Genomic DNA, 25289 nt, shown 5'->3' with positions numbered 1-25289 from the left:
GGAGCGGTAATCTCTTCTGTGTGCAAATCTCTCCCACTCCTCTCTGAGGCTCCAGATGCTGCCCTGGGGTGGCTGAGCTGCAGGCATGTGCTCGCTGTTGTGCTTTTTCCATGTTTTCCTCCATCCAATCCCTCTGTGACTCTACTGCAGCTGTTTAAGCCAATGTAAGTCAAAGACCTGATGTCATCTTTTACACCTCTGGAAAGAGAGTGTGAAATACAAGCATATGAAACAAACAGCATTTTATGTGCTCTTGGCAAGGCAACAAAGGACGCTGCCTGTCACCTGCATGACGTTCCTGATGCTTGTCTGTGCTCATGGCATGTACAAACTGCTGTGACCATAGCTCCAGGAAATGACTGTTTGTGCAGAGGAACATCTCCTGCTTGGAGTGGCTTCACTGACAGATTTGGTCAGACCTGGAACAGCTCTGAGAGAGCGGCCAAAACTCTGTCAGCACCTAAGATTGACAATGGAAGCAGGAGCAGGCCCTTGTACCACATCTAAGCATCTGAGGAACCTGATTAAATCTTGGTCTGCTTCTGTGTATGCGTGTGCATATAGCCGCCTTGGCTAGGAGAAGGTTTCACCTCCATTTCCTCTTGCAGAAGGGTTTCCTTTTGGTTCCTTGCATGCTGGTACTGTGCAGCATTTAGCTGTTGAAGCACAGTCCTGGTGAGCTTCATCCTAGGAGTATTTGAAAAGTGAAGTTTCTTTTGAAAACGTGCTGCCTGAGGAGTGTTTTACAGCTAATATACAGCACAGGTGATCTTTGATCTCTGCTGCCTGCTTCTTTCCTAATTAATGGTTAAAATGATAGTTTTAAAGGGAATGAAACTGCTGAACAGATTGCTTCTTCTTATCATGTTACACCTGCATACCACAATGTGTCATCCTCATTCAAGGAAGGGGGAGGAAATATTCTGAGTTACAAAAACTAGTTCCTTAGACACAATTTCACTTTGCTCTACCACCTTCATTATCTACTGGAGCCTGTTCAACGTTTTAACAAGCTGTAAAGTCCACCTTGTAATTTCCCCCCTACCCTTTTCCACCATTTGGAAATAAGCAGGCGGAGAGCTTCCAAAAGACTGAAAAATCTGAGGCATTATTTCAATATATCAGTCCTAGAAAGTATGGGAAAACAGCAGCGTTTTAGATTTTGCTGTGCATATTAAATGCTTTCATTAGAATTTCCTACAGCACTCCAGAAGTATTGATGCAAACCTAAAGCAGATACATGCAATATGCAATGTTCAGTAGCTATTAATGGTCTCTGCCTTCACTCACTATGTATCTGATTATGAACTGGTGTTCCCAGTGCCATGCATGGTAATTTTTTAATGCATTTCTTGAATAATTTCCCTTCACTATGTGTAGAGGGAGGCAAATGTATCACACCTCCCAATGTGTGTGTGTGTTTGTCCCCTTTCTTGGCAGCCTTTGAAGCAGATCAATTTTAACCCTCAGTTCAGGAACTTCTCCTGCCTGCCTTGGTCACTACACAGGAGAGCCAAATTACTGCCTCTCCAGGTCACTCCCTAATGCCAGTTTCCCTTCTTTCTGGCAGCCCAAAGAAATCCAAAAGCAGCTTGTTACTGTATTGTGCCATGAGAAGCACTGAGCGAAAGGGATTTCCCTTTTCCACAGATCGCACGCAGGGTCTGGAGAAGGATGTAGAGCAGAACTGCAGATCAGCAGGCTGTTGGATGTTCCTGTTGTCTGCAAGCCTAGCAGGAGCTAGGACAGGCTGGAGCATCCATGGCTCTGTCCCTTTCTCATGCCACCAGCTAGGAGCCCCAGGATGCAGGTGCTGGTTAGAGCCTCTCTGCCCATGCTGGGGAGCCCTTAGACAAGACCTCACGGGGCCTCTGCCCCTTAGGCTACCAAAGCATTGCAGAGGAATGGATTTGGGATGTCTGTTACGTAGTTTTTTAAAAATAGTGAGTAGTATTTTCCTTTGTGAGGATGACTACACTTTGCAGGTATCTACAGAGGTGTTTCCTATCAGGTTGTTCAATTGTTGCCACTGCTTTGTTGGGGTTTGTTCTGGTTTTGGTTTTTTCCATCCATGACCTTGATTTCTAGGCTCTGTTTTTATGGTTTTCATACTTCCTTCCCTCACCCCCTAAATATTTGCTCTGGGTTTTTCTTTCTCTTCTCTCCATTGTCTTTAGCTCTATGCTATCTTTCCTCCGTGCTCTGATTTTTATTTCTCCCTGTTTTTCTTATTCATGTTGAATTGAAAACAGTAACATGACCTGACAATTTTAACGTCATTCCAAGATTTTTATGTAATTCCACAAATCTCTTCATTACTTTTTTATTGTTTTGTCATATATAGGTTTTAGATTTTCTCTCTACCTTATTAGTCTGGGGATCAATTTTAGTCTACTACATTTTATTAGTAGAAAGGGGAGCAAAATATCTCCGTTTTCTTTGTTGGTTTGGCACCATCCTAAAATTAGTCTTTTTCTCTGTTTGACTACCTCTTTTCTTTTCCTGGAGAGTCTGCTTTATGTCAGATCTGTTGGCACTGAACTGGGTATGATTTCATCAGGCAGTAGGCAAAAGTATACCCCACTGCAGAGGAAGAAGTTGTTTTCAGCTGTTACTGTGTTCATTCTTTTTTTCCTGTCTTGGGGAACTGGGATGAGCTGAGCCACCTGGGGATCACCCTGGGGATTTTGAATCTTTCTTTCCCTCCAGTAAATTTAGTGGCTAAACCTGAAGGCTGATCTTGAAGGAGGATTTGTTTTAGTCATACCAATAAAATTCTACAAGAATAATTAAAAAGCTGTAGTGATGTCAAAGAAGCCTCACTTGCAGAGACACAGCAGCTCTGCAAAGACAGTCACTGCATCAGGGAAAAGACTGACCATGTCCTCCAGCAATTATTGGGGTACATTCCCATAGGAGGCTTTTCTAGTCTGACTTTATTAAGATTAAAATCTTGTCTGGTCCCAGAATCTCTTCTCTACCCCATGCAAAAAAGCCTGAAAATGGTGGTTTGGACCTTCAAGCTGTTGTTTACTTCAGCGTAGCTTCATTACAGGCATAGAGTCATGACTATTTGAACATCTTGATCCAACATTTAGGTCTTTCTCATGTTATATAACTTCAGTTTTTGGATGATGGTACCTACTGAATAAAATTAGGTTTTGTACAGCAAATCTGAAGACATACCCAGACCTCTTGAAGTAGTTTACAGAAAAAGGAGTGAGTTGGGAGCAATGTTCTGACTCTGTAAGGTCTAGCAGCAGGCATTTTATCACCCAGCAATAATCCAAGCTTTTCTGTCAATGTTGGAATCTATTTTATTGAAAAAAGATCTTGGCAAGGACATTGGGGATTTGCTGCAGAGTCTTTCAAAGTGACATTAGGAGAGGATCTTGGTTCTTTGGGACCTTTTATTGTATGGAACATCTTATGAAATACTTCGTGTGAAGGGCCAGAGTAAAATGTTTCCAAAGCAGCCTAACATTTAGGCCAGTAGGAAATAAGCTATGTTTGGGGCAGGAGACAGAGAAAGTAGGTCTCCAAGTGCAGTATAGAAACAAATGTTAAAGTAGGTCAGATGGTAATGTGACATCACTTGGAAAGGCATTAGTTTTTAAATATTAAATTCCATTAAAATAATTTAAATTTTTATTTTTGAAATAGTGATATATATTACAAAATGGGAAGATTAATATTTGAAATACCTAAACTTATTCTTACTACAGACTCATATTTTCTCCTGTCTCACTGGCATTTTTTTTGCTTTCATCCTGTAACTAATACCATTGGATTTTCAACATTAGTGAGGAACAGAAGTTTGTGAAACTACTGTAATTTTCAATCTGTTAATTTCTTTAGCAAAATATTTAAACAACTCTATAATTTGTAAGCCTTGGAGCTGACCCCTTTGATACACCACTGTGTTTATACCTGCCCATGGGACTGCTCTGGGCATTGCACTCAGAGAATTTCCCAGACTTGGCATCCTCTGGGCTCACCATTTTGGATATTGGATTTCTGCAGGCAGCTGTACTTGCACTCTTAGAGGCTGGCACCTCTGAAATCCACAGGCTGTCCCTGCTGCCAGAGGAGTGGAAGCAGCAGATTACACTGAGGTCAGAGGATGAGGGGTGTTGCTGGCAGTACTGACCCTGCCATGCAGGCAGCACTGCCTATATACTGGAAGATCTCTGCTGGATTTAAAAGGCTCCAGGTGAGAAGAACATAATCAATAATTGCAGATATTGAAAGTGGTGCCTTCTTGTGCTTTCCTACCTTTTCCCCCTTGCTTCTTTGCCTACAGGACACGAAGCATCTGAATCCCCCAGACGATTGCTCATGCATTTACATTTTCATTTGCTTGGTTTATAGCAGGATTGTTCCAGCTTTTGGGAGGGGCAGCTATCAAAGATGTACAGGCACTGCCATTGTGTTTTATTGTTCCAGTCTATTTTTCCCTGTGAATGTAGGTGGGAGTTTTTCAGTGGGTTGGTTTTGTGCTTTTTGCTTTCTTTTTCTTCAAAGAATTTATAACCCTTTTATTGTCAGTCTTCAATCATTTTTGATAGATCAATATATTTACTTCAATGATGGCTCATCCTACAACTGTGCTTGTATTTTTTTTTTTTTTTTGGGCTTTGTTTATGGGGGTTATTCAGGGCATTGTATCTCTGCTCTACCTCTGTCATTGCATGAGGATCAAGTTGCTTGAAATTGGCCCAATACATTTATATTTAGAAGGAACATGAGGTGTTTACATTGGTCTGCCTTCAAATCTACTGTTTTCCCCCCTTTCTCTAAGTAAACTTTGAGCAATTAGAAATGCTGGTTTTTTTCAGAACTGTTCTCAGAAATCTTAATCATAACTAGTGGTGTTTCATGTACGTTGAACTCTTTGGAGACAAAGGTTCTAGGAAACTGCTCTAGCAGACTCCAGAGATCCAGAGGGTTTGGGGAGTAGCATAGCAAAGCAGAATGATGACGTGGACTCAAAAATGCAGCAGGTCTGTGAGAATCCTGTGGTCTCCAGGCAAGCAGCTATAACTGAGGCAGAGAGGAGGAATTCTTGAGTCTACTTCTCACTCATGTCCCCAGGCAGCCAGATGTGGGCCTGGGACAGCTGTTTAGTGCAGCTGTAAGAGAGCTCACATGTGTAGAGAGCAGTGTCAGTGTGATTTGCTGTGCTCTAGCTGGGGGTCAGTAGAAGGAGTGGGTGAACAGGGCTCACCAATTGAGGTGAGAGGATATGGCTATGGGAGAGAGGGCTACAGGTACTATTCCATCCCCAGGAATCTGGGTTGTTTCATTATAAAGTGATGTATATGTCATTTGTTATGCAATTGCCCCCTTTCTCCCACCACAAAGAAGGGAGCAGCAAAGGAAGTGTGTTTGTTACAACTGATGATATGTAGAACATGATAAATGGAAAATAGGTCAACTAGGCAGTGCTCTCACTAGTATTACAGTTTGAAACATGATCTGTATCTTATGACTACACATTAAATATGGGGGAAAAAAAAATCCTGAACCTGCATGGATTTTAGTGAGGTTTTAATAATTTAAACCAGGTGAGCATATTAGCTGTTTGTAGGATGTAATCCCCATAGTTGCCTTACCAGAACCATATACACCCTGGGGTTTGGTACATTCATTGTTAGGCTGAAATAATTTGCCATGTTATGAAAGCCGTGGCTCAACTACCTCTCAGCAGCACGGTGTCCATTTGTAACAGCAGATTTTCCTGGAAGTCATTACTTTGGAGTGCCATTGTCAGCTGTACACATCATTCCTGCTCTTCTTGTCCTTTGTGGTACAGATTTGCTCGTTGTTGTTAGTGAGGATGTTACACAAGCTATCAGGTTTTTCTGTTATTTTCTTTCTTTTCTATCTCTGTTGAATTGCAGTTTCCTTTGTCTTCTGTGTGGTGCACTGAAAGAGGGTAGGAAATTTATCATGGTTATTTTTAATGGGCTTTTAAAGTCCCGCACGACACAGATTGAATTGATTCAGGAAAATTTCCTGGAGCTGTAGCATTGTTCTATTAAAAATAATTTTATCATTGCAATTTTTCTGTAAGAAAATACATCTATTTTTCTCCTTCTGTCCTATAACAAAACTCTGCTTTCTAATGTTTCTGCGTGGTCAGATATTAGCTATTTCCCTAGATAATTTAGGTTGGCCATGTGTACTGCTAGCATTTTTGTAGAATTGTAAAGAATTCTGCTAGTGGTTTCATGATAAATGCATCAAGCATTGGGAAATTACTTTTATTAGTGTACATTTATAATGCATTAACAAAATAAATGGGTTTGTGTGTGTGTTTATCTTGAGAATGTATAGAAAAAGTACATGCTGCTATAGGTAAAAAAAATTAATCTTTCCTGTGTGCATTTTGTATGCTGTAGCATAAAAAATTCCATTCCCAAGAGGTCAGTAGGTGGTTACTATATATTTTTCCTTTGTTTAGACATATTTTTTTAGGCAGATCATGCAAGAAAAGCAAGTCCCAGTGACTGTCCCCCTCATGGCTTGTCTGACAAGCCTTTCCTGAGTAAGGCTGTCCATTGTTGGCTGGGATCTGTGTCTTTATTGCACACAAACCAAATGAATGAGTGGCTTGTGGCTGCTCACTTAGGAAGCCCCGATTTCCCTTGCTTAAACTCCAGATATTTTCAGGCTAGTAACCATGATCAAGTCGAAGTGTCACTTCTTATTCTTCAAGGTGGTCTACTGCATGTGTAGTTACATGAAATTCAATTTGGCTTACTCATTCCGTCATGCTATGTTCATGATGCAAAAAAAAAAAAAAACAAAACAGCCATAACTGTCTATTGAGTCCTATCTATTATTGAAGAATTAAAATATTCTAATATCAAGACAGTATTATTTCAGAAATGCATGCATCTGCATTAACATAAGCAGAGCAAAGGTATTAAGAGGGATGGTGTACTGTATAATGTAACTCTCTCATTGATTTAAGATCAAAATGCCAGTCCGAAGGAGTAGACTGAAAGAAAATTATGTACATGTTTATTTCAGATACATTCAAAAATAAAATATTGTTTTGTCCACCACTGCTGATCCTATTTACAGGAGGCAGATAAACTGTCTTGCCTATAAAGAAATGAAGGGTATAGTGCAGAATTAAAATAAACAGAAACAGCCTACTGATTTTGAATGTCTCTGTTCTGAATGCTGCTTTTGAAGATATGTATGAGGAGGACATGTCTTTTTCTGAGAGTCTTTTCTTTCCTTCAGGGCTAAAGTGGCTAAGTTTTCTCACAAAACTGGAGAAGCGAAGAACTCCAGTCACACTTGAGTTCTGGCCACGATAAGTAAAGAATACATGAGATGAAGCTTGCAGAAAGGCAGAGTTATGGATGACTTTTCTGTGTACCCTGATGTCACGTTTCAGGGAGGAAAAATAACACAAACTTCAGTTTTATCATGGTCAGAATGGCTTTGAGGGGCAGCAGTCAGATCACACAGGTTTTGTTTTAGTCACCCTGGAATGTTTGCTTATATGAAGTTTAGTGATGGGTGTGTAACTATAAACTTTATTACATTTCTGCTTTTATTATAGTCAACCTGCTTTATTGCCTGCTGTATCTTGTGATGTTGTAGCATCACAAATTATATTTAAATCCTTTGACCACCTTCCCGTTTCATTTTCTCTTTGTGGTCGCACATATGCTCTCTTTTGCCTCCTGTCCCCAAATATTTCTTGGATCCTGGACTGTGACACACACATGCTTCACTGTTTTCTGGGACACAGGATCCTCCACATGGATGTGTGTTCAGATAGGTCCCCCAGACTTTGCTGGAAAGCAGCCCTGCATCGCATTCCCCTCCTCCACATGTTCTCTCAGCCATATTATTCGATGTAGCATCCCTATCGTATCCCTCATCTTCTGCAAGTGTGCTGCTCTGTCTCCATTTATCTTGTATGAAATGGCTTTAGCCCTGCCAGGGTAATGCTGCCTGTTGTTTCCCAGAAATTGCTTACCTGTCTGTCAAAGGAAGCTGCTTTGAGCTCCTAACTAGAAATCAGGATAAGCATTCAGCAGATCCCTATTCCTTCCTTATGTGGGGAGGGAAAAAAAAAAAAGGAAAAACAGTTGCCCTTGCTTAGACTAAGTACCATTGTCTGCTTACCCTCCTCAGCCATCTTGTAAGTTTTTTCTTTTCATTCCACTGTAAAAATAGGTAGCACTGTTGAATATAAATAATAGGCTCATACAAGTCCATACAAATGAACACTGTGTTCATAGTAGTAAGTAAAGTTTGGAGACACAGAAAATTTCCTATCTTCCAGAGGCAGCCTTTCCTAGAAATAATAATCCGCTGTTCTAGAAAAAGTAACCTAATGGGTTTTCCCTCAAGGTATGGCAAAGGAGTACTTTAGTAGTGAATTAGGTGCAAAGAGCAGGAGATGAGACTGTTCTCACGCTGCATCTCGAAAAGCCCCAGAAAGGCCAGGCACAGAAATGCGCTGAAACCCACAGGAAGCGCCTGCTGCACCGTCACATGAGGCCAGTCAGGCAGGGCGCGCTTTAGCGAGCGCAGACAAAACAAGCTCTGGTGAAAATACCACAGTCTAAACAGAAGTAACAAAACACAGACTAATACAGCCCAACTTAATGGGAAGCACCATGGGAAAAGATTTAGAAACATTGTTCTGGCGCCCTTGCTGAGGTGAAGAGCTGTGAGGACTTTGAGCGTCACCCGGTCACAATAGCACCACGCACCCACGCAGGAGCAGTGACTGGTTTCTTATTAATATCACAGTACTTCTCATTTCCAGTAGCATCCTGTAAAAGCAGGGCCTTATTTACAGCTTTCATTTGGCATTAATGAAGTGGAATACTGATGTAGCTAATCAGCGCTAGCGGTGTGATGCGAGCCCGCGGAGCGGCGGCAGCGGCAATCATCTTAGCCCAGTTGGCGGGATAAAAATAACCCCTGCCAGCCCTGGGGAGAGGCAGCTCCCTGCCTGGGGAGGAGCTCAGCCCACGACCCCCTGGCTCTGCACTGCCCTGGAACCCAGCTTCTGCTGCAGCCGACCTGAACAGAGAAAAGAAACAACTGCTCCATCCCTCTCCATCCCTTTTGCTGCTTCGCTCCCCAGCCCTTGAATGTGGGCTTGAGTTTCTGTATTTGTGCTTAGGTCTGGACTCAGATTGCCTCCAAAAACCAAATGGGTATAGATTGCCGAATATGCTGTATAATTCAGAGGGTTTTTTTTTTTTTTTCCCTCTTTGTGCACTTTGTGAGCTTAATTTAATCTCTGTCATTCCTTATATGCGGGTAAATGTCATCTACTTCATTTCATGAATGAATTAACACAGCCATACAGAGCCCGTGTCTCCTGCACTGCTCACTTGGTCGGGGGAAGGGATTAGTGAATATATGTGACACCCTCAAGTTGCTAAACCCTGAGGTTAGAGATGCTCAGAAACAGATTTCATTTGCACCCTGGTATATAAGTTACTTGAAAGATTCTACCAACTCTGTACATTACAATGACCTCAATCAGTCTTTCTTCTCTTCGTTGTCAACATTAAATATATTGCTTTCATACCACAAGTCTCTACTACACCTGATGAGGGAGGAACTTCTTTAAAGATAGCTATGCTTGTAGTGGTGAGGAGAAGATAAATAATCCCAGAATTTTCTTCCTTCTTTTTTGATACTTCCTTAAGCATGTCAGAAGGCAGAGGCCTTCTGGCAAGGTGTGAGTTTGAGATAGCACAGAGGTTCTTGGAATGTAGAAGATAGCATTTTTAATCCCAGGTGTGTGGACAAAGAATTAGGTGCATAACTGTACAGAGCAGCGCAGGAAGTATGTGTGAGCAAGCATTTTATGTTACATGGTATTTTCATTGCACCCAGGAATTAAATTAATAGTCCTATGTGTTTCTTTTAAAGCTTTCACAACATGGAAAGGAATGTAGTTCATTGAAAAAGGAAATGAAATAGAAATGAGTGTGGCCATGCCTCTTTTTTTCATGAATTTACACACTGGGTTGGATTAGTCTCTGGATGAGGGGTGTGTGTTGGTAAAGCTGTGCTTTGAAACTTTTCTCAGTGCCTGAGACTTCTCAGTGCTACTGGGGCTTCATTTTCATGTGCAGTAATTTCACCTGTTTCTAGGGTGTTGTGGTTTTGGGGTGGGTTTTTTTGGTTTTTCTTCTCTTAAGTGTTAATGGGTGTTTTGTGGTTCTCTAATTGGGAGATACTCAGCTTTAGTGAGTGCTTTATAAAAATAGTCCAGGGAAGCACCTTGCTGATTAGAGTCACAGCCCAGGATGCAGAACAAATGGCACAGAAGTTAGTCCCCAACCTTCCTAAAGAAAGCTGGCATGCAATTTCCAGGTGTACATGGCAGCTGAGAACCTCTGTTCCCACAGGGTGTCAACAGAAAAAAGAAAGGTGATTGCTGGCAATTCCCATTTCCTCCATTCCTGACTGACCCCCAGTCCCTCAGATGGAAAATGGAAGATGTTATTTGTTTTCCCTGCTTTCACTTCAGGTTATTTAAGTTGTGGGCTCTACAGGCCTAGAATAAGATTTCTGTGTATGAATATCTCCTGTCAAATTAGGATGTGGGGCTCTTGGAGACCTTTAGCTGCTAATATAACACAAATAATACTCATGGTACTTGACAAATTTGTCCCACTCCTTTCCTTTCCCCTCAGCCCAAGCTAACCCTTTCTGTGCAGATTGTGTTTGGGTTTTGCAGCTGTTCATTATGTATTGCTTAGTCCTCCCACATCTGAATTACCTTCGAGCACTGGAAGGGGACAGTGCTATGACAAATCAATTTGCTGGTCTCTGAAATAATTAAGTAAGTAAGGCAGGGCTTCAGGCCCATTTTAAACAAGCATGGTGCTATTTGTTTTTATGTTTCTCTGCCTACAATGGAAGGGTGTCTCTAAACAAAAGAGGCAGAGTGATCGAGGAACTTCTTTTAAGGAAAAATTGCCTAAGGAAATCAGCCTTTTCCCACTGTATCTCTGTGTCTTTGTACACCTCTCCTTCTTCCCCCACTGCCTTTTTTTTTCTTTGTTTTTAACTCTTCCCCCAAGAAAATAGCAATAATAAAATATTCTATTTTCATATGTCTCTACAGGTGATCTTTGTGTACTTAACCAGACCACAGCATAGAAAACAAAGCCTTGCTGATTGCTTAACAGCATATGTTTTATGATTGTGCCTGATAATAGATAGAAAGATCAAAGTCTTCTGTGAATTGACAGCAGCACTGTAAACAAGGTGAAAGGGTTGCAGGTGTTTCCCACGTAGATGTTACACAAAAACATATGGCCCTTTGCCATAAGGTACTGTATGTGCTCTCCACTTTTCCTGTGCAACAAGGCAATGTTGCTGTGATCTTGCTCAGAGGGCATGGCCATGGCTCAGGAGCTGGGAGATGCTGTGGGCAGCAGATGACTGTGCAGTGTGGCCAGGATGGTCTTGGCAGCATGGAAAGGCTGATGCTAAATTGGTCTTTCAAATTTAAAGTAGCTGATCCTGATCTGAGAACAGAAATCAGCATTCTGGGGGGATCTCTGTCAAACATTGGGAAGGAAGATGATTGCTGAAATGTTCCAGGAGAGACTGGGCAGTCCAATGTGCCCCTTGTCTCATTGCTCCTACTTCAGTTCAGAAGTTGCAGCTGGGCTGGAGATGGGTTTGGCAGGCATCTCTTACCTCCATGGGTTATCTTCTGTAGCCCTGGCCATGGCAGGCACTGGGTGTGAGGTTGAGAGACCCAGGCCACAGCTCTGCAGAAAGCAATGGTGATGCATGAGCAGACCTGCAGATATCATTGCTGGACTGCTGTTTATTCTTGTGGATAAAAGATGTGTTTAGTGAATGATTAAATCATTGTAAAGTGGACTGTAACATCCTGGGTGAACCCTGAACACAAGGTAGCCATCTCTGTCTTACAAATTGACTTAAGAGGGGTGCTTATCTGCTCTTAGGAGTGAAACAGCTGCAGCTGGGTCTGGAGGGTGTTTCTAGCCTCTTCAGTTATTGAAACATTTCTGATGAAGTTTAGCTTATGTTGTTCAATACCCTGTGAAATAACAACCTCCTTGACCTGCAAACCCTTTGGCAAATTTTACTTTTTTCACAGCTTCTGGGAATAGACCCATGCCCTCTGCTGAATGCTTGTGACAGCCCTTTTGCCATGCCATCCTGGGGATGATGTGGCACGAGGCTGCTGGCTTGTGCACTGGCAGCCTGCTGGGACAATGGCTCCTCATCCACATTTTCAGCTGCTGGAGGAAGCTCACCCTGTACTTGTGCTGTTTATGTACTGGTATCAGGTCTTTCCTGCCTCACCTTCCAATGGACCTAAAGCTACTGGTCTGAAATGCGAAGTTCTTTCACTGCTCTGGAGAGCAGCAGTTTAAACTGAATTGTAATAGAAATTGCCTCAATTTACTTAATTAACCAATGCCTCATCTACACAGGAAAATTTCCTTCCATGTGTGGGTCATGACATTTATTTTTGCTGGTGTGGCAGTGTTACAACTAATTTCCATGTGGACAGAGGTGCATCGCCCCAAGGATGTCATGCTGCATGTGTGAATTCTTTCTTCTCTGCAGGAGCAGGCTAGGTATTCCCAAGTCTTTGCTTTACACCCTAAAAGCCTTGGATGAAAATATTATAAAGTGTTGGGTCAAGCAGTGTAATGGTACTGTAGCTAAAGGTAGGACTTCAGTGTGTGAATGAGCCCTGTGGAAAGATTAACCTAGGAAAAATTAATAAAAAGTGCTGTCCTAAATTATTCATGAATCCATTTGCAATTTACTTGCCCAGAGGCTTTTGTTTTTCTCAAACTCTTATTTATTAAAATCTGACAAGAATATCAGGTTTTGTTCAATAATAAATTTAAGTCTATGTGAGACTAGTGATATCCTCATCTAGTAATACAGAATCAAAATGAAGTTACATGGAACGGGTGAATATGTTATTTACTTGGGAAGAATAGATTATTGTTCAGGAGGATTTTATCTTTTACTTGCTATTTTGAAACAAGTGAAAAAAAACCGAAAACACCTAGTTGGGAGATAGCCTCTGGTTTTGTGACTGAGGCCTTGATCCTGCAAAGGATATAAAATATATTAAAACTCAGTTAAGCATCTTTCTGGCAGCTTTTCAGGTTCCAGACCTGTGTTTGCTGAATGAAATAGCTCAGGTGATCTTGTTTCACAGTTAGTTCTACTTGTCCTTTTTCCTTAACTTCAGGGAAAGACCATGGAATAATGCCTTTGGCTTATGGATTTTGACTTCCAAAGTATGCCCATACACAGACTCATCTTTTTGTGTCCCAGAAAAGGTTAGAAAGATTGTATACAGAAAGTAGGAGAATGGAAAAAAGGCAGGAAGAGAGCTTTTGCTGTATGAGATCCAATAATGTGTGTGCTTTATAGCAGTCATTCCTTAAAAAAAGGCAGAACTTTGCTTAAAAATCAATTTAAGTAGTTTATTGGGTTTTTTTTTTCCCCTAGCATTTTCAATTTATTAGGTGTAGGGGATTTTTTCCCCCTTGTTTTCCTTCTCTGCCCTAATTTATAACTGCATAAAGAAAGAAGCAGGTGCCTATAGCTAGAAAGTTAGTGAAGAGTAAATAAAAAAGAAAGAGCTTAGCTGTGGAAGCAGAACTGGGAGTTCGGGTGACTGGTCTGAGTTGGAGGATGATGAATGGCTTTTGTTTGCATAAGCTTGGCTTGTGAGTCATTTTCTCATAAAAAGAGCTTGAGTAGGAGATGCTCCTGTCCCAAATTTTTAGTCCTGAATGCTTTCAAGCAGAAAGTGCACTGTGACATAAAGACTCCTGCTGTGAGTAGCGTCATGTTATCCCAGTGGACAGGAGCTGGAGCTTTGCAATTTCCCAGGTTGGAAATAAACTAGAAGTGTGTCTCTCTTACACACACAGGCTTTGCCTGATGTATTGTGAGGTGCCCCTTTCTGGTCAGAGTTAAGCTGTCTGGGTGGACATAACCAGCTTCTGATTCAGATTTGGAATCTGATGTCAGGAAGCTGTTCCCTGTGAAAAGCTGTTTGTTGCAGGATCATCAGTCACTAACCAATAGATGTGACAAGGAACTCGCTAAACTTGGAGGGAGAAAAAGAAAAGCCAGGTGTGAGCATGAGAGGTCAGTATTCGTGGCTGGTCATTCTGGGGAGGTTCAGAGCAGCACATGTCTTTGCCTTGAGAGCTTGTGTTGCCTCTCTGATGCCAGAAAAACTGTACAAAATACATGTAAAAGTTGTATGTAGGGCATTATCCACTTCTGCTAAAGTCTGTGATCAAAACCCTCTTTAATCTGAGGCATCAGCTCTTTTTTATGCACCTATGAGGATTCTGAATAAAAGTTTGACCATTACAGAGAGCTACTTTTGCTGTGATTGAGCAAACTGGGAGGGGTGAAAAGGTTTACCCTCATAGACCACACCACTTATATCTAATGTTCCAGCAGAGCCTGTGAGTTGCATTTGGGAAATAAAAGTTCCCTCTGGAAACCCACAAGAGAAGAAAAGATGATGTCTTCCTTCCTGAAGGAAGGAAGGATTGTGTTCTTTGCCATTTTTTTATTACAAGTTTGGGTGGTAGAGAGGTCAGATTGGACTGTGAAACCTTGCTTTGGAATCAAGATATTTGTCTAATTTGTTTGCCCTTGAAGAAATCAGGCTGCTGCAGCTCCATTGCCATGGGAACCCCTAGTTACTATATTTAATTCAGTCCAGGGTTTGCTTGTGTGTTCAGTTGTTGGAGTGTAGACAGGTGATAAACAATATATCCATACTGAGCTGTTTCATACCTAAATGATTAGGCATGGATATTACTGTCCTATTGCAGCAGCTGTGGTATTGCTCTTGTGTTCTGCCATGAGCTGCCTGGCCCTCCTGTGCCTGCCTCCAACCTTTTCTTCCTCTCTCCTGCTGGAGAAAAGACAGTGCTGCCTGAATAGATTTTCTGGTCCTGAATAGATTTTCTGGTCCAGTGATCAACAAAGGTAGGGACTGCAAGCCACCTCTGCTTGTTGGTTGTGCTTCCTCCCAGAGCAGCCAGCCATGGAGTGCCTGTGGGCCTTGGAAGAAATGGTGCTGGAGTAGGGAGCTCTGCACCCCCAGAAGTTGTAGGGTTGGGACAGGTCCCAGTGACGCTGCAGCATCCACAATGGTGTGAAGACCCAGAAGGGCAGACCCTGGCTCCACAAGGTCATATTAAAATGGGAGCAGTGAGCTAAAGGGTGTACAGGCAGAGACATCCCTATCACTTGCTCTTCTTCTGAAGTTTTACTAATTCCCTTGGTTTTCATAAAGCTTTTTTTCCTCCTTTTTCCCCCCCTCCCTGTTAGTGTAATGTAAGGTTTGTCCATGGCAATGCAGAGCCTGAGATGCACTCAGTTCCAGTGCCAATAGAAGTGGTGGAAATGTGCTTTACTAAAGTCATGCTGGGGGGACTTCTGGAAAGACTCATTGGAGGCAGGGCTTAGCCATGAAAAGACATTTCATAAGGCTGATGGCAGGAAATGCAATTTTGTAGGTCTTTCATGGTTATTTCAGTTGGTTTCTAATGTTTTCTTCCTCTACAGTTTGGTTTAGTGATACTACATCACTTTGCACAGAATTCAGAGTGAGCAAAGAGTGTGTAAACCCTTTATGTTAAAATGTTGGCTGAGTATTGATTAATCAGTAAAAGATTTTAAGCTGTTTCCTTTAAATTCCAGGTCCATGCATCTTAATTTAACAGTTGGGAGGGCTGGAAAGATACTGCTTTACCCTAGGAAATACATTTTTTGTGATATTTGTTCACTGCAAGTATATTCAAGCAGAAAGAGATATTTTAGGGAAGGAGATAGTTCTCTGTGGTCACCATCCCCTAAAATGATTCTTTATTTATTTCTAGGTATTACATTGGTCGCCAGATGTTTGTGGTGGTCTCCTCACCAGAGATGATCAAGCAAATCTTAGTGTCAGATTTTAGTAACTTCACCAACAGAACTGTAAGTACATATAAAAGTTGCCTTGTGGATGGAGTTGGTAGCACTGTTAATTCCAGCTCAGACCAAAAGTGGCTACAAGGAAGCTGGAAATAGAGGCAAAATTACATCATGGTTCAATAAGACCTTAAGCTATATACACTCAAAGATTCTTGTTACCAGAACACCCTGAGGATGAAAGGGAATGTCCTTAGAAGAGACACACTGTCCTTGTGACTGAAGCACCAGATGGGTGTTGAAGAGAGGGTTTCAATATCCAGTTTTGCCACTGACTTCCTGTGAAATCTTGAGGAAATCACTTACTCTCTTCCTCAGTTCTCAATCTGTAACAAGGAGATGGTATTATTTGCTTTCTCCCACACATGATCTGTTTTGTGCTTTTAGACTTCACAGGGCAGGAGCAGTCTGCCTGGGACCAGGACATGCCTCCCACAGCTATTGTGTATTAGTCATACCTGAAAATAATAAATAGCAAAGGAGAAAGTTGGAGTTAGCAAGAATTTGTACATATGCTCTTGGTTACACTTGGAAAGCTCATTTTTAGGAGGTGGTTAGAGCAAATAATGAGGGTGAATGGCCAGAGTTCCAGCAGTTGCCCAGCATTTTACAAGGAAATACTGCCACAGTGTGCTTTCTCGGTCCCATCCATTCTCTGCTTCCCTCTGGGCCCTTTGTACACTCAAACCTGCTCAAACAACCTCACATGTATTCAGGAGGGTTTTTTGTGCTCTTGGAGAACAATTTTTCTCTGATCAGCTGTCTGTCTCCTCTGTCCCTCTGATCCTCTCTGCAACCAGTCAGTTTGCAAACTTCTTGTCGCCTTTACTTGCTTCTTTTGGTACATGAGTTTCATCTTGTGACTGCCTATATCTTATTAAATAACTACTGGTGCCAGCTGCCCCCCATTCTGCCCATAGCTCACACTTTAAAGGAAGAATCTATTTTTAGAGTTCTCAGGCTGAAGTTCTTATATGTGACTTCAAGGGGCTTCTCCCCATTTTCTCTATATTTGAAGAAATTTACCATCCCTTCCTTTCTTCCACCCCAAGCAGGAACCCTATTTCTTCCTGCCTATAACTTTCCCCTGCTTTTCTCCTTCATATTTGGTAGTAGTAGACTGTACCCACTATACCTAGCAGTAGCTGGTGGTCAAATAACACTTGCCTGAAATTGGAAATCTTTCCTTTGAGGGGACACTCAGAGATTTGTTCTGCTCTTAACTTTAGTCAGCCTGGTCGTTTGGATATATCTTTCTCCGTATTGCCCAACTTATCAGTTGGTGAAATTTTTCTTCCTCTCCAGGCCTTTTGTGTTCAGAGGTTTCTCTCTCTTTCTTGTGGTTGTGTATCCATCTGTCATGGTCTGTCTGTAACATTTGTGTTCCTCTCTAGAATTCAGGTAGATTATGTCACTATAGGTCCTCTTTCCCTCTCTCTCCTTTTCTTGTTCTTCATTAGATCTGTTAGCTAGAGCTGTCTTTGCAGGTTCACATCTTGCCCTCGTCGTTTGACTGTCCCTTGAATCATTTGTGGCTTTTCTGTACAATGTCCTGCTTTGTTGATGAGGAACTGAGACATAGAGTGACATCCCTGCCACTAACCTATGTCAGATGAGAAAATTTAACTCCTAGCTCTCCCTTTAGCAAAATTAGCAGATTTCCCCCCTGCACAGGGTTGCTATTTCTGTCTTGCTTAATGCCCATGAGTCTAAGGCAAATGATCTTCCTTCATCTTATATGCTCTCATCTGCTTGTTCTGTGATCTTCTCACATAGCCACAATCTTTGATAGTTTCTCACTTTCCACTTTGTTCTCCTCTCTTCCAGCCATTGCTTTTTACTTATTGAAAATAAGGAGCCTTCTGTTTCTGGGTCTTTCCATATCTAACCCGGGGATCTTTTCTCCTCTGGACTTTTCACACAGGAAGCTGTTTCCTCTTTAATTTGCAGTCAGGTCTCTTGGGGAAGTATTTGGTTATCCTGTACACTGGTAATCCTGCATGAATATAAATAATGCTGGGTGGTAGGTAAGGGAGGCCAGTGGAATTTATTCAGATGTGATTTGGGTTGTATGCAAATAATGATTGAAAGGTGAAAGTGAGAAAAGCACTTTCTAAGTAATAGAATTCTTTCTTATCACATTAAATACTGACTGAATAAATGTCATTTTAAGACTTTTAATAGGGTTGCTTCTGTTTGTATATTTTAAAATTATTCAGAGCAAGCTCCTCTGCTTTGAGTGAAGGTTTCTATTTGCTAGTGGAGAATTCAAAATGCTAAGAAGATCCCCCTGCTTTATTTTAGGAACTCCTTCCCCAGTGAAGAGTGGTTATAGAACTGGCTTTGGAGTCAGTGCTGTTCACAAAGCTGGACAAATATATTCCAGTCCAGACATGGCACATGCTTATTATTTCAACCCAAAGCCTTTTTTTTTTAGTTTAAGAGTATCAGCCTTTTAGGCTGAGAGGATGGGAAAGCAGGTGAGACCACTGGGTTTGAGCAGGTCTTAGGAAAACACACTTGTGCTTTTCTTTTCCAACCTCCCCATGTGCATTTCCAAAATCAAGATTTGTACTTCATCCACCATAGTGAAATGTGAGTTATCTAACCTAGAATGCCTCAAAGAGAGATTATTCTCTCTGTAGCAGTTGTAGCAACTGTGTGTAACAAATTGTCACTGAGTTTCAGGATGTTCAGGACTAATTCTAAAAGCTAAGTGTAGAAAAGCTTCTATGCCCTGTTTATTTTGCCGCTTTTTCAATTAATTGTAAAATATATACTTACTTGATTAAGAAACAATGAGAAACCAAACATGTGAAGGGCTGAAAACAGTGGATTTATTTGTAGAAGCCAGTAAGATGATGATGATTCAGTGAATTCTGACAGCTTTTATTAAAGCTCTCTGTAATGTGATGTCATGCCTTTGAGTGCCCGTCAGTAGGATGACCTTAATCTGGGAGTGTGCACTTGTGGAGTCCCTTCTGGGAAGTCATCAGAAGGCCTTTATGGAATGAGAGTGGTTTTAATCTGCTGAGAAGATCCTTTTGGAAGCATCTTGTGTCCTGTCTCTGCATCCTGAAAGACCTAGACCATTTGTGCATTTCTCACACATTGAGCCTGTCTGCTCACTCATTATAAAGACAAAGCAGATCTTGCACGTGAACACAAGCTAAACTACTCTTCATTTTATGTTTCCCTTTGATATTATATATTTCATATCTTTGCTATGGCTATCTTTTGAAAATTGCTATAAAAAGTCTTTTATATTCCCCTATCATCTTCTCTTGTTTCTGAATTACTGGTTAATAATTCTTGCAAGAGAAGAGTTTGGTGACTGCAGATCAAATCTGCATTAGGGTTCTCTTCCTTTTAGAGCAAGCAACCAAGTCTAGCACACAGGCTGTTACTGCCTTGTAGGCACAGGGTATGTGTATTGTGAACTGTATAATCACAGGAAGGCAATAATGACACTCTGCTTTCCCATTTAATTTAGTCTCAATTAACATAAGCGTTAGAGCCATTCAAAACCAAAAATGTCTGCTGTAATATACCTTCATACTTGAGGCATATGAAGCCTTTTTCCCATGTTTTTAATTATAGTTGAAGAAGAAAATATGAAAATTACTTTATATACCTTCTGTCAAAAAATATGGAATTAATTTTAATTTAGGTTAACCATGGAAACCTCAGCTAGCATTTAGGCAGGGCTGTGCCTGGAGTAAATGATACCTTTTTCTCACAACTGTGTTGTCTCTTGAATAGAATCTTCCTTTTAAGAGCACTAAGACCATTTTTAACTTCATTACTGTGTTGCAAGTGAGATAGGATTATGATGTTTGTTGCATTCTTCCAGGTGGGATAATGATACATAATCTGTTTTCAGATTGTTTTTAATTCTGCATTGAAAATTTGTTTTTCAATTAGTACTTGAGAATCATTAAAGTGTACTTTTAAAAATGTAGGAGCAGAATGTTAAGATGGAACAATGTGAAGAGAAACATTACCTGGTACATAATTCAAATAATTCAGATGGCTGTAAAAATATTTCCTAGAAATGTGGATTCAGTGAGCCCTGAGGCAAAGGTAGGTACTGGCTAGCCAAGGTTTGCCAGGAGTCAGTGCTCTGCCAGGATTCATGTGTCTATGACAAGTGGAAACTAGTTTTTGATTCAGACCAAATCCTTAAATCTACCTGCCAGCCATCTGGGGGAGAGTGACATTTTTTAAATTCAAAAATCTACACCAATGCCAGTCACTGTAAGAAAACATCGCTGTTTTCTCATCAGAAGGTTTGCTGCTACAGTGGTAAAAATAATAATGGATTAACAGCAAACAATGATGAAGTGGTAAAAATAAGAATAAAAAAGTACCAGGAATGAATAGAACGTGATACAAAATCCTTGCATCCTTTTTGAAGGAAAAGTGAGTTGCTTGAGCTTCTTTTCTTTTTGCTTATCTATTCTTTCTCTTCGTCTTTGAGTTGATCCACATAAGATCTGATTATTCTTTTCACATGTGTAATTTGTCAGTTACACTAAGCTGTTTCATCATCATCATCTATATTTTGGTAAACCTATAAAGCTTCAGGCTTACCTAGAGCATTAAACAAATAAAATTCAACTACCAACTAGGAAGGAACCTATTTTCTGCATTTTGTTCAGTTGTGGTCCAGGATGCCTGACATATTCGTGAACTGGCTGTTCTTTCTGGTCTCTTGCTAGAGGAGAGAAAACTGTATATTACTGTATCAAAAGATCTATCTAAATTTGATACAAGATGCCCTCCAGAGGGCCCTTCTAAACTCAGCCATCCTGTAATTCTGTGAATTTTGGGTCAAGACCTCAGTCAGCAGAAATCAACATATTAACTTTAGATGACTCTACGCTGACTGATAATGATTAAGTGTCTCCAGAGCAGGACTGGGATGTTACAACTGGCTTCAAAAAGCTCAGCTCAGGAGCTGGCCTGTGTACATCTGTGTTCTTCACCTTTTGCAAGTAAAGCATCGCATGCATGTCCTGTGCAAGATCTTTCTTGCTGCTTTCTGCCTTGACTTTTAGAGAACAAGCATCAGCCCCACTGGTGTGCTGGCTTTCAGTAAAAAGTGGTAATTCAGTTGCCTATCCAAACCCGGAGACTTATCCAGCTTATGGGCTGGGCTGTTTGTTCCATCTCTCTCACAAATACAGTTTTACAGTTTTGTTTTGAAAAATGAACCCGCCAACATACTCATATGTTGTCTCATAAGGGATGAAAAGTTCTACAGTGTTGCCAAAAGAAACATATGCATGCTGCCTTGACCCTGTACCCTTTGGTTGTTTGGTTCAGAAATGTTTCTTTTCTTCAAGTTAAACTTCCTAGGATTATTTCTGGTTGTGTCAATGCCATCGCCATCCTTTCATGTGAATTTCTTTGTTTACTTAGAAATTATTGTTGTGAAGTTCAGTGAATTCAGTTTGTAAACAGATGATGAATGAACTTTGCTGGAAGCTCACCTTGACATGGGCACAGGGTTTGGAGCACCAGTGACACAGTGACAGCAGGCAAGTCAGTACTTGGAAAATGAGTCAAACAAATGAGAAAACATCACATATATGCATACATATTTATATGTAAAAGGAGTTATTCATTTTTCCATGCTTTAAAATGACCATTCAGTGGGATGGCTTCATATAAAGTGATGATCTGGTGTGTGTGAATAGTTTGATTTAGTTTGATTGTGATATTTAGTTTTAAATACATGCTGGGGGTTTGTGGCTGCAAAGAGAAGGAATGTGCTTTAAATTTTTTCACTCCTTCATTCTGTTTAGATTTTTTTTATTTTCATTTTTCCACTCCTTCATCCTGTTTCATCTTGTTTTTTGTTTGGTTAATATAGGACACAGAAGGTGACTGGCATAACACCTCTGGAGCCAGCATGTCCCATGATTAGTTGCTACTTCTGCATGTGAGCTTGAATACATATCTGTGTGTATTTATGGATGCATAGAGATGTACATATACTGATTTGGGATCTCCATGTGATTTAAAAAGAGGCTGAGTCTCTATTCCATTCTCTAGAGCACTGTAGACAGCAATTGTGCTATTTCTTATTATGGAAATGTCACAAAATATGCCTCTTTGTGCATGGCGTGGTGGCATTTCAGTTCCTGATGCAGTAAAGCCATCATGCCTGGTGGCAGGCTGTGCCTTGAACATCCAGTTGTTTGTGATGCAGAGCTGAGGTGTTCTTCCCTCCCTCTCTGCCTTTGTAGGACAAATCCAAGCATCAATCCTGCCACATGTACAATAAGCCTTGGTCTCACTGAGCTGAGAATATTCGGTGCTTCCAAAAATCATTCTGTGCCTTGGGAGGATAAGTGAAAAGGTGTCCAAGCAGTGAATTTATTAAGATTTGCTTTTTTTGCCTACCAGTTTTATACAGCTCCTAGATCATAGCTGTTTGAAATCTTGTCTGGTACAGCACCGGTGTAGAAAGGGAATCGTGTCAGCAGGGAATGAATTTGGCTGTATGGCACTTTTCTGTTTAATATTAATTTGACTGCATATTTGTGGGTGCTGTTGCACAGGCACATGAGCCCAGATGCCTGAATGATTTTCCACTGCTGGGAAGCTGAGCAAGGGCTCTTATCCTTGTTTTGACCTGATGGTTTAGGAGCACTGAGGGTAAACAGCTCTAACATCTGCTTTCTTTCCCAAGTGTGTCCCATGGCTGTCTTCTAGACATACCAGAATACTTTTCTAGCTTGGTCAATATATTTGTAATTATTTTGCTGCCTTCTATACCTCATAAAATCACTTTTAATTCAGGATTTCCTTTTCTCTTTCCCCTTTTTGCTTTGAGAGCTTGCAGGTTAATTTTTCTGAGCAATTAAATTCAGTTTTGTTTAAATGTTTTAAAGTAGCAGTGCATATGCTTGCAGTAGGCATTTGAAAATTAAAATAATAAATATTGAGAGGGTCATTTCTTTCACACTGTGCAAGTCTTTTTATGCATGCAAAACAAATTGTCCCTTATTCCCCATATGCTGAAGCTAATAGCACAAAACTAATGTTGTCAAATGATCACTGCTATTGGCTGTAAAATTAATCAGACTTTGGCTTCAAGAAAGGACTGAAGTATTAGTAGACTATGTTCTGTGAGCCACCTGATCCTCTGAAATCTCAGTGAGAAGAGGTCTGGTTTTGTGATTTGGGCTCTAGGTCAGGATTTAGGAGCTCTAAGCTCAGTTTTTGGCCTTGCTACAGAATTCCTGTGTTCACAAGGATGAAGCATTTAGGAAGTGCTTTGTCACCTTAATAAATGTAAAAGAGTATGTTGGGAATTTCCAGCTGAACAGTATCACTAGTGCATGTGAGTGCTTCAGGACTGATGGCAATGGGTGAGATTTGGTTTATCTGTTAATTGAAATAGTTAGAGTGGGAGGGTTTTTTGTTTGTTTTTAAAAGAAGCTTCAGAAATGCGGATTAAAAAGTTTTAATGAAAAGCTCTTCCCCCCCCCCCCCAATTCCCCTTTTAAGTACTTTCTTCTTTGAAGTATTAAAACAACTAAAGTAGAAAAGTTAGCATTATCAGATTTAATTGAGTGTATTTGAGGATCATCATCTTGAGTTTGTAATTTTTATTTGTGATTCTAATTCAGAACAGGAAACCAAGTGAAACCTGTGTGCTGTGAAGTGGGAGAGCTCATTTGTCTTTACCTTTGGAACACCTGGCCCCTGCTTCTGCTTACCTATTGTACTGGTTCTGGCCGGGACAGGGTTAAGTTTTTTGAGTAGCTGGGAGGTGGCATGGCCAGGACCCTGAGGTTTTTTTATGTCACATCATTGTCAGGGGTGGGGAAAAGGGACTCTCTTCTGGGGAGAAGGGGTTCCTTCTGGTCAAGTAAATGTGGTGGAAGGAGCCATCCAGTATTGTTTATTTTCAGGATGTTTCCATGTGAATCCTTTCTTTTCTTGTACTCTCTCGCTGGTATTGTCGCTGAATGAATATTGTTAATATTAATTTTCCTATCTCACTGCTGGTTCCAGTAAATTACTCTCTCTCAACCCATGATCTTTACCTTTCCTGCCTCCAGTTCCCCTCTCCACCCTGCTGCAGGGAGAGGGAGAGGGGAAAGCAGGGGAGTCAGGAGTGTTTGGCATCATGGTTTGGGGAATCTCAGTGGGGGCACAGAATTGGGGAGTGCCACTCCTAAACCACAACTCCTTCTCATTTTATTTAGAGGGCCATGACTGTATATTTACACAAGTGTGTTTATTCTGTCCAGAATTGGGATATTCCCTTCAATGGGAGACTTTGTTTTCTGTTTGCCTCTCGTAGGAAATAGGATGAACACAGTCTCTTCTCAAACATTTGACTAGTCAATAAAGACTTGTGAAAGTTTTGGAAGATATAAATAACAGTAGGCTGGAGTGCCATGGAACGGCTTACAAGCAATCAATCTTTAAACACTGACTGTAGTTAAATCTCATTAATTTGAGGATGGTCCTGTTGACTGACTTGAAGATACCCTCTAATTGACAATGTATTTTCTTTGAGTGGTGACTTAGGCAGTTTGCTGTTTGAGGAAGGTTTCCTGTGTTGTTGTGCCTGGAGGAAGCTCTCAGCACATTCCCCAGCAGTGGGGGACAGACTGTAGCTGGGTTTGGAGAAAGCCACACTTCCAGTGAGGATGCTATTTTAACTGGCTCACATATTGTTGTGTAGGTAGGTCATATGAATTTGTTTTCTTGAGTTACGAATCTCTAATTGAGTAAATGAGCACTAATATTTTTCACATTTCCAGGTCAGATTGCAAATAAAAGTGGCTGATTCCCTGTGTGAAGGGCTGGCAGTGAGGGTGGAAATGCATCGGTTAAACACAGATGAAATACAAAATACAAACTTTCCACTTTTTATCTTTTCCAGGTGTGGGTTGTCTGTTTTCAAATGCTATGGGCCATAAACCTTGGCAATATAAAAGCAATGCAGTTGACTGTAAGGAGGCTAGAAGATTTAAAAACAAGTTTCCTCTTTCCTTGCCCCCCACGGAGAAATGATGAGTCAGCATGTTGAGACCACAGCTGATGCTGAGATGCACAGTCCTCTTATTTTTCACAGGAGTTATTATGAAATGAGTTATTTTTCAGCATGGGTCTAAGTATTTGAATCTCTCCCTGAGTCTTTCTGTGGTTTATTAATGGGCTGCAGTGCTGCCATCACCATGGTATCCTGCTACCTCTTCCCCTGTGAAGACTGCAAAACCACATGATGAAATTTACATTTT

The 25289-nt window shown here is 40.9% G+C and overlaps 1 protein-coding gene across 1 annotated transcript in view; it reads left to right on the top strand.

Moving 5' to 3' along the window:
* Positions 1–25289, top strand: part of TBXAS1 (thromboxane A synthase 1) — a 231720-nt gene that overhangs the window by 89138 nt on the left and 117293 nt on the right. Inside the window, exon 5 of the mRNA XM_059845873.1 lies at positions 15930–16026. Coding sequence (XP_059701856.1) covers positions 15930–16026 — 97 coding nt within the window. The remainder of the gene's footprint in view (positions 1–15929; positions 16027–25289) is intronic.

Source organism: Haemorhous mexicanus, chromosome 5 (genome assembly GCF_027477595.1).
Source record: "Haemorhous mexicanus isolate bHaeMex1 chromosome 5, bHaeMex1.pri, whole genome shotgun sequence".
Lineage (NCBI taxonomy): Eukaryota > Metazoa > Chordata > Aves > Passeriformes > Fringillidae > Haemorhous > Haemorhous mexicanus.
This window is presented reverse-complemented; position numbering and strand designations above follow the sequence as displayed.